The sequence below is a fragment of the Lepisosteus platostomus genome, chromosome 6, assembly GCF_059453375.1.
Source record: "Lepisosteus platostomus isolate fLepPlt1 chromosome 6, fLepPlt1.hap1, whole genome shotgun sequence".
Classification (NCBI taxonomy): Eukaryota; Metazoa; Chordata; class Actinopteri; order Semionotiformes; family Lepisosteidae; genus Lepisosteus; species Lepisosteus platostomus.
Genome location: NC_142616.1, coordinates 2844749 through 2856492, shown reverse-complemented (window position 1 = coordinate 2856492; position 11744 = coordinate 2844749). Strand labels below are relative to the sequence as shown.

At 50.2% G+C, this 11744-nt stretch overlaps 1 protein-coding gene across 1 annotated transcript in view; it reads right to left on the bottom strand.

Moving 5' to 3' along the window:
* Positions 1-306: 306 nt before the first annotated feature.
* Positions 307-11744, bottom strand: part of itgam.1 (integrin, alpha M (complement component 3 receptor 3 subunit), tandem duplicate 1) — a 60918-nt gene continuing 49480 nt past the window's right edge. The window contains exons 24-30 of the mRNA XM_088633834.1: positions 10726-10804; positions 8728-8829; positions 7246-7323; positions 5286-5399; positions 4296-4403; positions 3790-3900; positions 307-1502 (exon numbers count right to left, since the gene is read on the bottom strand). Coding sequence (XP_088489960.1) covers positions 1392-1502; positions 3790-3900; positions 4296-4403; positions 5286-5399; positions 7246-7323; positions 8728-8829; positions 10726-10804 — 703 coding nt within the window. The 3' untranslated portion in view covers positions 307-1391. The remainder of the gene's footprint in view (positions 1503-3789; positions 3901-4295; positions 4404-5285; positions 5400-7245; positions 7324-8727; positions 8830-10725; positions 10805-11744) is intronic.

The following is an 11744-nucleotide window of genomic DNA, read 5'->3' as shown; positions in this document are numbered from 1 at the left end:
TTCACTGTCACTCCTACAGAGACTGGGGGTCTGTTATAGGTCCCTGTCCCCAGATCAAGACTGGGGGTCTGTTATGGCTCCCTGTGTCCCTGATAGCGGAGAGTTGCGTTATCATCTGTTTGGGACACCCAGGAAGTTCCCAGTTTTGTCTCCTGTGGAGAACGGAGAGGATGATTTTTGGCATCTGAGTTTGGAACGACCTGGGGAGACCCCATTTCCCCCGGGAAGACTGGGGACCCCCCGACCTGCTGCAGGGTGCTCTGGAAGCGCCTGTTTCCTGTTCCCCCAGAGAAGAAGACCAGAGTCTGTGTTCGATCAGCTTTAATGCAGAAGGGCTCAGTACAGCAGAGCAAAGCCATCGGGCTGTGGAGCCCCCCAGACAGCGGGCACTGTGCGATTCGCACACCCATCACAAGGTGGCAGAATACAGTGCAATTAAGCAATTATCCAGCAATTAAACTGTGTGCAGACGGGGCTACGCAAAACTCAGTCCTGTCCAGGTGCATTCACAGGCTGTGTAAGTATGTTTCACCTGTTCAGCTGTGCTTGTTTCGTCATTGGACACGTGTCCTGTAGAGAATTATCACAGTGCCTGTCTCCTCTCCTGCAACCCTAGGCTCTGTGTTGTTCAGGTATGGGTGAGTTGATCCCAGACGTGCTCATTGGGGTGTGTGTGTGTGACTGGTCAGGCCCTGACTCTCTCAGGCTCTGTGTTGTTCAGGGATGGGTGAGTTGATCCCAGACGTGCTCAGTGGGGTGTGTGTGTGTGTGACTGGTCAGGCCCTGACTCTCTCAGGCTCTGTGTTGTTCAGGGATGGGCGAGTTGATCCCAGGTGTGTGTGTGTGTGTGTGTGTGTGTGTGTGTGTGTGTGACTGGTCAGGCCCTGACTCTCTCAGGCTCTGTGTTGTTCAGGGATGGGCGAGTTGATCCCAGGTGTGTGTGTGTGTGTGTGTGACTGGTCAGGCCCTGACTCTCTCAGGCTCTGTGTTGTTCAGGGATGGGCGAGTTGATCCCAAGCGTGTTCAGTGGGGTTGGTGTGTGTGTGTGACTGATTGGTGTGTGGGAACAAGACAAAATACACCAGTCACACCAGGACACACACACACCCTGGACAGGACACCAGTCCATCACTGGACACACACACTAGCCAGGACACCAGCCCATTACAGGAGACACTCACAATCACACCAGGTCGTTGGACTGTAGGAGGAAATTAATGCGAACACTCAGAGAACATGCAGACTCCACACAGACAGCGCCCTAGAAATCGAACCCAGCGCTGCCACTCTGACAGGCAGTGGAAAGAGAGAGGGTTTTGTGTTCTTGTGTGGCTGTGTGTGTGTGTGTGTGTGGGGTTGTGCTGCTGTGGGGCTGCAGGTCCTCTCAGTAGCTACTCTGCGGCGGGGGGGGCCTCTTCTCCTGCCTCGGCCTCCTCACCTGCCCCCTTCTCCCCAGCCTCCTGCTCCATCATCTGTTTATACCCCCGCTTGAAGAAGCCAGCCTGCACAGAGAAACACTTCGTCAACACTGAGAGAGAGAGGGGTCAACACACACTCCAGTACATTAACACTGCACTGAGAGAGGGGTTAATACAGACACACTGACTGGACACTCCAGTACATTAACACTGCACTGAGAGAGAGAGGGGTTCATACACACACACTGACTGGACACTCCAGTACATGAACACTGCACTGAGAGAGAGAGGGGTTAATACAGACACACTGACTGGACACTCCAGTACATTAACACTGCACTGAGAGAGAGAGGGGTTCATACAGACACACTGACTGGACACTCCAGTACATGAACACTGCACTGAGAGAGAGAGGGGTTAATACAGACACACTGACTGGACACTCCAGTACATTAACACTGCACTGAGAGACAGAGGGGTTAATACACACACACTGACTGGACACTCCAGTACATTAACACTGCACTGAGAGAGAGAGAGGGGTTAATACAGACACACTGACTGGACACTCCAGTACATTAACACTGCACTGAGAGAGAGAGAGGGGTTCATACACACACACTGACTGGACACTCCAGTACATGAACACTGCACTGAGAGAGAGGGGGGTTCATACACACACACTGACTGGACCCTCCAGTACATTAACACTGCACTGAGAGAGAGGGGTTAATACACACACACTGACTGGACACTCCAGTACATGAACACTGCACTGAGAGAGAGAGGGGTTAATACAGACACACTGACTGGACACTCCAGTACATTAACACTGCACTGAGAGAGAGGGGTTAATACACACACACTGACTGGACACTCCAGTACATTAACACTGCACTGAGAGAGAGAGGGGTTAATACAGACACACTGACTGGACACTCCAGTACATTAACACTGCACTGAGAGAGAGAGGGGTTAATACAGACACACTGACTGGACACTCCAGTACATTAACACTGCACTGAGAGAGAGGGGGGTTAATACAGACACACTGACTGGACACTCCAGTACATTAACACTGCACTGAGAGAGAGAGGGGTTAATACACACACACTGACTGGACACTCCAGTACATTAACACTGCACTGAGAGAGAGAGGGGTTCATACAGACACACTGACTGGACACTCCAGTACATGAACACTGCACTGAGAGAGAGAGGGGTTCATACAGACACACTGACTGGACACTCCAGTACATTAACACTGCACTGAGAGACAGAGGGGTTCATACAGACACACTGACTGGACACTCCAGTACATTAACACTGCACTGAGAGACAGAGGGGTTAATACACACACACTGACTGGACACTCCAGTACATTAACACTGCACTGAGAGAGAGAGGGGTTCATACAGACACACTGACTGGACACTCCAGTACATGAACACTGCACTGAGAGAGAGAGGGGTTAATACAGACACACTGACTGGACACTCCAGTACATTAACACTGCACTGAGAGAGAGAGAGGGGTTCATACACACACACTGACTGGACACTCCAGTACATGAACACTGCACTGAGAGAGAGGGGGGTTCATACACACACACTGACTGGACCCTCCAGTACATTAACACTGCACTGAGAGAGAGGGGTTAATACACACACACTGACTGGACACTCCAGTACATGAACACTGCACTGAGAGAGAGAGGGGTTAATACAGACACACTGACTGGACACTCCAGTACATTAACACTGCACTGAGAGAGAGGGGTTAATACACACACACTGACTGGACACTCCAGTACATTAACACTGCACTGAGAGAGAGAGGGGTTAATACAGACACACTGACTGGACACTCCAGTACATTAACACTGCACTGAGAGAGAGAGGGGTTAATACAGACACACTGACTGGACACTCCAGTACATTAACACTGCACTGAGAGAGAGAGGGGTTAATACAGACACACTGACTGGACACTCCAGTACATTAACACTGCACTGAGAGAGAGGGGGGTTAATACAGACACACTGACTGGACACTCCAGTACATTAACACTGCACTGAGAGACAGAGGGGTTAATACACACACACTGACTGGACACTCCAGTACATTAACACTGCACTGAGAGAGAGAGGGGTTCATACAGACACACTGACTGGACACTCCAGTACATGAACACTGCACTGAGAGAGAGAGGGGTTCATACAGACACACTGACTGGACACTCCAGTACATTAACACTGCACTGAGAGAGAGAGGGGTTAATACACACACACTGACTGGACACTCCAGTACATTAACACTGCACTGAGAGAGAGAGGGTTAGTACCGACAGTACAGTGGACAGAACTACACACCTTGTAGAGTCCAGCAGTGATGAGAGCGAGGAGCAGGAGCCCCCCAGCTGCTCCTCCGATGATTTCTCTCTTGTAATCGTATTCAGTATAGAGCTCAATTCTCGTCTCCACCTGCAGAACACACAGCTCTGTCCTGACTCTGTACAACACACACAGCTCTGTACAACACACACAGCTCTGTCCTGACTCTGTACAACACACACAGCTCTGTACAACACACACAGCTCTGTCCTGACTCTGTACAACACACACAGCTCTGTACAACACACACAGCTCTGTCCTGACTCTGTACAGCACACACAGCTCTGTACAACACACACAGCTCTGTCCTGACTCTGTACAACACACACAGCTCTGTACAACACACACAGCTCTCTCCTGACTCTGTACAACACACACAGCTCTGTACAACACACACAGCTCTGTCCTGACTCTGTACAGCACACACAGCTCTGTAGTGGGCTCAGCTCTGTTTTGTCCACCCCTTCAAATCTCCGAATCCTTACCTGAGTCTTGATGTAGTCCTCCTGAGTGGTAGTGAAGACATGGATGAACCGTTTCGTGTCAAACTGCAGAGATGCCAAGGTAACCAAATTGACAGACTGCAACTGAGTCTGAGAGAGAGAGAGGGGGGTTAATACAGACACTCTGACTACACTCCAGTACATTAACACTGCACTGAGAGAGAGAGGGGTTCATACACACACACTGACTGGACACTCCAGTACATTAACACTGCACTGAGAGAGAGAGGGGTTAATACAGACACACTGACTGGACACTGCAGTACAGTACATTAACACTGCACTGAGAGAGAGAGGGGTTCATACAGACACACTGACTGGACACTCCAGTACATTAACACTGCCCTGAGAGAGAGAGAGGGGTTAATACACACACTGACTGGACACTCCAGTACATTAACACTGCCCTGAGAGAGAGAGAGGGGTTAATACACACACTGACTGGACACTCCAGTACATTAACACTGCACTGAGAGAGAGAGGGGTTAATACACACACACACTGACTGGACACTCCAGTACATTAACACTTCACTGAGAGAGAGGGGTTCATACAGACACACTGACTGGACACTCCAGGACATGAACACTGCACTGAGAGAGAGAGGGGTTCATACAGACACACTGACTGGACACTCCAGTACATTAACACTGCACTGAGAGAGAGAGAGGGGTTAATACACACACACTGACTGGACACTCCAGTACATGAACACTTCACTGAGAGAGAGGGGTTCATACAGACACACTGACTGGACACTCCAGGACATGAACACTGCACTGAGAGAGAGAGGGGTTCATACAGACACACTGACTGGACACTCCAGGACATGAACACTGCAGTGAGAGAGAGAGGGGTTCATACAGACACACTGACTGGACACTCCAGGACATGAACACTGCAGTGAGAGAGAGGGTAGGTACAGCTGGAGAGCTCCAGGGAGAGGTTGAGACAGTGAGGGATTGTCTGTACCAGCTCTATCCAGGCTGAGCTGACCGTGCCCGAGAGGTTGTAGAGCAGTTTCTGTCTGGACTCCAGCAGGGGAACAGAGCAGGTGAACTCCTTACACTCTGCAACACTGCAGTCCTGAGAGAGACAGTGTGTCAGTACCTGTGTGTGACTTCCCACCAGGAGTGTGTGTCTACAGTATGTCCAGGGAGAGTCTGTACAGGTGTGTGTGTCTTGTTAGAGGTTGTACAGGTGTGTGTGTACAGAGAAAGTCTGTACAGGTGTGTGTGTCTTGTTAGAGGTTGTACAGGTGTGTTTGTGTCTTGTTAGAGGTTGTACAGGTGTGTGTGTGTCTTGTTAGAGATTGTACAGGTGTGTGTGTACAGTGAGAGTCTGTACAGGTGTGTGTGTCTTGTTAGAGGTTGTACAGGTGTGTGTGTACAGTGAGAGTCTGTACAGGTGTGTGTGTGTCTTGTTAGAGTCTGTACAGGTGTGTGTGTGTCTTGTTAGAGATTGTACAGGTGTGTGTGTGTACAGTGAGAGTCTGTACAGGTGTGTGTGTCTTGTTAGAGGTTGTACAGGTGTGTGTGTACAGTGAGAGTCTGTACAGGTGTGTGTGTCTTGTTAGAGTCTGTACAGGTGTGTGTGTGTCTTGTTAGAGATTGTACAGGTGTGTGTGTGTACAGTGAGAGTCTGTACAGGTTTGTGTGTACAGTGAGAGTCTGTACAGGTGTGTCTTGTTAGAGGTTGTACAGGTGTGTGTGTGTAGTGAGAGTCTGTACAGGTGTGTGTGTCTTGTTAGAGGTTGTACAGGTGTGTGTGTGTGTCTTGTTAGAGGTTGTACAGGTGTGTGTGTGTCTTGTTAGAGGTTGTACAGGTGTGTGTGTACAGAGAGAGTCTGTACAGGTGTGTGTGTCTTGTTAGAGGTTGTACAGGTGTGTGTGTGTGTCTTGTTAGAGGTTGTACAGGTGTGTGTGTGTGTCTTGTTAGAGATTGTACAGGTGTGTGTGTGTACAGTGAGAGTCTGTACAGGTGTGTGTGTCTTGTTAGAGGTTGTACAGGTGTGTGTGTGTCTTGTTAGAGATTGTACAGGTGTGTGTACAGTGAGAGTCTGTACAGGTGTGTGTGTCTTGTTAGAGGTTGTACAGGTGTGTGTGTGTAGTGAGAGTCTGTACAGGTGTGTGTAGTGAGTCTGTACAGGTGTGTGTGTGTCTTGTTAGAGGTTGTACAGGTGTGTGTGTGTCTTGTCAGAGGTTGTACAGGTGTGTGTGTTGTTAGAGATTGTACAGGTGTGTGTGTGTGTCTTGTTAGAGATTGTACAGGTGTGTGTGTACAGTGAGAGTCTGTACAGGTGTGTGTGTCTTGTTAGAGGTTGTACAGGTGTGTGTGTGTCTTGTTAGAGGTTGTACAGGTGTGTGTGTGTCTTGTCAGAGGTTGTACAGGTGTGTGTGTTAGAGATTGTACAGGTGTGTGTGTGTGTCTTGTTAGAGATTGTACAGGTGTGTGTGTACAGTGAGAGTCTGTACAGGTGTGTGTGTCTTGTTAGAGGTTGTACAGGTGTGTGTGTGTAGTGAGAGTCTGTACAGGTGTGTGTAGTGAGTCTGTACAGGTGTGTGTGTGTCTTGTTAGAGGTTGTACAGGTGTGTGTGTGTCTTGTCAGAGGTTGTACAGGTGTGTGTGTTGTTAGAGATTGTACAGGTGTGTGTGTGTGTCTTGTTAGAGATTGTACAGGTGTGTGTGTACAGTGAGAGTCTGTACAGGTGTGTGTGTCTTGTTAGAGGTTGTACAGGTGTGTGTGTGTCTTGTTAGAGGTTGTACAGGTGTGTGTGTGTCTTGTCAGAGGTTGTACAGGTGTGTGTGTTAGAGATTGTACAGGTGTGTGTGTGTGTCTTGTTAGAGATTGTACAGGTGTGTGTGTACAGTGAGAGTCTGTACAGGTGTGTGTGTCTTGTTAGAGGTTGTACAGGTGTGTGTTGATACTCACTACTAAGGGCCGCGTCTTGAGCTGCTTGACGAAGTCGGACACTGTGGGTCTCTTGCTGTTTTCTGTACAGTTGGCGATCTGAGGAGACAGACAGCGTCACTGTGTCACTGCCAGCTCTGGAAACCACAGTCACTGGCTGGACAGGCAGACAGGCAGAGAGACAAGGAGACAGACAACGTCACTGTGTCACTGCCAGCACTGGAAACCACAGTCACTGGCTGGACAGCCAGACAGGCAGAGAGACAAGGAGACAGACAACGTCACTGTGTCACTGCCAGCTCTGGAAACCACAGTCACTGGCTGGACAGGCAGACAGGCAGAGAGACAAGGAGACAGACAACGTCACTGTGTCACTGCCAGCACTGGAAACCACAGTCACTGGCTGGACAGGCAGACAGGCAGAGAGACAAGGAGACAGACAACGTCACTGTGTCACTGCCAGCGCTGGAAACCACAGTCACTGGCTGGACAGGCAGACAGGCAGAGAGACAAGGAGACAGACAACGTCACTGTGTCACTGCCAGCACTGGAAACCACAGTCACTGGCTGGACAGGCAGACAGGCAGAGAGACAAGGAGACAGACAGCGTCACTGTGTCACTGCCAGCACTGGAAACCACAGTCACTGGCTGGACAGGCAGACAGGCAGAGAGACAAGGAGACAGACAGCGTCACTGTGTCACTGCCAGCACTGGAAACCACAGTCACTGGCTGGACAGGCAGACAGGCAGAGAGACAAGGAGACAGACAACGTCACTGTGTCACTGCCAGCGCTGGAAACCACAGTCACTGGCTGGACAGGCAGACAGGCAGAGAGACAAGGAGACAGACAACGTCACTGTGTCACTGCCAGCGCTGGAAACCACAGTCACTGGCTGGACAGGCAGACAGGCAGAGAGACAAGGAGACAGACAGCGTCACTGTGTCACTGCCAGCACTGGAAACCACAGTCACTGGCTGGACAGGCAGAGAGACAAGGAGACAGACAGCGTCACTGTGTCACTGCCAGCGCTGGAAACCACAGTCACTGGCTGGACAGGCAGACAGGCAGAGAGACAAGGAGACAGACAGCGTCACTGTGTCACTGCCAGCGCTGGAAACCACAGTCACTGGCTGGACAGGCAGACAGGCAGAGAGACAAGGAGACAGACAGCGTCACTGTGTCACTGCCAGCACTGGAAACCACAGTCACTGGCTGGACAGGCAGACAGGCAGAGAGACAAGGAGACAGACAGCGTCACTGTGTCACTGCCAGCGCTGGAAACCACAGTCACTGGCTGGACAGGCAGACAGGCAGAGAGACAAGGAGACAGACAAATAATCAGACAGGCAGACAGGCAGGCAGAGAGACAAGGAGACAGACACTCAGACAGACAGGCTCACAAACAGACAGGCAGATGGACACACAGACAGACACCCAGAGACACAGACAGATACTCAGACGGACAGACAGTCAGTCAGACGGACGGACAGAGGCCCTCACCTTCAGCACCGAGGAGTCTGTCCAGATGGCCCTGTCCCCGAGCCTCACTGGCACCCTGATGGTCACGGTCACTGGGAGACTCCTCAGGCCCTGGTTCTCCACCTGCAGGGACAGCGCAGCTGAGACAGCAGCTCTCCGCCCACGAGTCCCAGAACTCCCAGAACCCCCCGAGCTCCCCGTGCCCCTGGGGGAGCAGGACGGGGGAGATTCAGACATTTTTGTATGAACGACTACATTTCCCAGAAAGCAGTGGGGCTGCCGGGGGGGATGACCTGCTGTCCGTAGTCACCTGACCAATTGGAGGAAGGCAATCGGGCAGGTGGTGACTATAAACCAAGAAGCAGAATCTGCCAGCGTGGTTGTGTGTGTTGGGCGTGTGGGCGTGTGTTGGGGGGTCTGTGGTGTGTGCTGTGTGTGTTGGGGTGCGTGTTAAGCTGTGGTGTATGATGTGTGTTTGTTGGGGTGTGTGTGTTGGGTGTGTTTGTTGGGGGTGTGTTTGTTGTGGTGTGTGTTTGTTGGGGGTGTGGTGAGTGTGTGTTGGTGTGTGTATGTTTGTTGGTATGTGGAGTGTGTGTGTTGGGGGGGTGTGGTGAGTGGGTGTGTGTTGTAGGGGTGTGGTGAGTGTTGGGGGTGTGTGTGTTGAGAAGTGGTGTGTGTTGGGGTGTGTGTGTTTGTTGGTATGTGGAGTGTGTGTGTTGGGGGGTGTGGTGAGTGTTGGGGGTGTGTGTGTTGAGAAGTGGTGTGTGTTGGTGTGTGTGTGTTTGTTGGTATGTGGAGTGTGTGTGTTGGGGGTGTGGTGAGTGTGTGATGTGTGTTGGTGTGCTGTGTGTGTGTGTTGGGGTGTGTGTGTTTGTTGGTATGTGGAGTGTGTGTGTTGGGGGGTGTGGTGAGTGTTGGGGGCGTGTGTTGAGAAGTGGTGTGTGTTGGTGTGTGTGTGTTTGTTGGTATGTGGAGTGTGTGTGTTGGGGGTGTGTGGTGAGTGTTGGGGGTGTGTGTGTTGAGAAGTGGTGTGTGTTGGTGTGTGTGTGTGTTTGTTGGTATGTGGAGTGTGTGTGTTGGGGGTGTGTGGTGAGTGGGGGGGTGTTGTAGGGGTGTGGTGAGTGTTGGGGGTGTGTGTGTTGAGAAGTGGTGTGTGTTGGTGTGTGTATGTTTGTTGGTATGTGGAGTGTGTGTGTTGGGGGGTGTGGTGAGTGTTGGGGGCGTGTGTTGAGAAGTGGTGTGTGTTGGAGTGTGTATGTTTGTTGGTATGTGGAGTGTGTGTGTTGGGGGTGTGGTGAGTGTTGGGGGCGTGTGTTGAGAAGTGGTGTGTGTTGGTGTGTGTATGTTTGTTGGTATGTGGAGTGTGTGTGTTGGGGGGTGTGGTGAGTGTTGGGGGCGTGTGTTGAGAAGTGGTGTGTGTTGGTGTGTGTATGTTTGTTGGTATGTGGAGTGTGTGTGTTGGGGGTGTGGTGAGTGTGTGATGTGTGTTGGTGTGCTGTGTGTGTGTGTTGGGGTGTGTGTGTTTGTTGGTATGTGGAGTGTGTGTGTTGGGGGGTGTGGTGAGTGTTGGGGGTGTGTGTGTTGAGAAGTGGTGTGTGTTGGTGTGTGTATGTTTGTTGGTATGTGGAGTGTGTGTGTTGGGGGGTGTGGTGAGTGTTGGGGGTGTGTGTGTTGAGAAGTGGTGTGTGTTGGTGTGTGTGTGTTTGTTGGTATGTGGAGTGTGTGTGTTGGGGGTGTGGTGAGTGTTGGGGGTGTGTGTGCTGAGAAGTGGTGTGTGTTGGTGTGTGTATGTTTGTTGGTATGTGGAGTGTGTGTGTTGGGGGGGTGTGGTGAGTGGGTGTGTGTTGTAGGGGTGTGGTGAGTGTTGGGGGTGTGTGTGTTGAGAAGTGGTGTGTGTTGGTGTGTGTATGTTTGTTGGTATGTGGAGTGTGTGTGTTGGGGGGGGTGTGGTGAGTGTTGGGTGTGTGTGTTGAGATGTGGTGTGTGTTGGGGTGCTGACCACTCAGTGGTGGCTTGTACCTGGACAACATGGTGGACAGGTCTCCTGAGGTCATTGCGTCCAGCCGAGAAGTTCACATAGCTGGTTGATTCATCGAGCCTGCAGAGGAACGACAGGTCAGTGTCTGTGTGTCCGACTGTCCGTGTGTCTCTGACTCTCTGACTCTCTGTCTGTCTCTGACTCTCTGTGTGTCTCTCAGTGTCTGTCTCTGTCCGAGTGCCTGTCTGACTGTCTGTGTCTCGGAGTACCTGGTCTGACTCCTCTCCGCCTGTGGAGAAAGGACAGGTCAGAGGAGCAGGGAATCAGGGGTGTGCAGTGTGTGTCTGTCTGTCTGACCCCATCTCTCTGCCTGCATGTGTCTCTCTACAGTACCTGTCTGACTCTGGGTCTATGTGTCTGTCATTGCGCCTGGAGAACTGTATGTGTGTGTATAACTACTGAACTGTATGTGTGTGTATAACTGTCTGTATAACTGTGTAATTGTATGTGTCTACATAACTGTATGTCTTTATAACTGTAGACCTGTATAACTGTATGTCTTTATAACTGTGTAATTGCATGTGTCTATATACTGTAACAGAATAACTGTCTATATAGCTGTGTAATTGTGTGTCTATATACTGTAACAGAATAACTGTCTTTATAACTGTGTAATTGTATGTGTCTATATAGCTGTGTAATTGTATGTGTCTATATACTGTAACAGAATAACTGTCTTTATAACTGTGTAATTGTATGTGTCTATATAGCTGTGTAATTGTATGTGTCTATATACTGTAACAGAATAACTGTCTATATAGCTGTGTAATTGTATGTGTCTATATACTGTAACAGAATAACTGTCTATATACAGTACCTGTGTAATTGCATGTGTCTATATAACTGTAAAACTGTATGTCTGTATAACTGTATGTGTTTATATAACTGTAGAACTGTGTGTCTAACTGTATGTGAATGTGTCTGTATAACTATGTCTGTATAACTGTGTCTGACTGTAAAACTGTGTGTGTATGTCTGTATAACTATATGTCTGTATAAC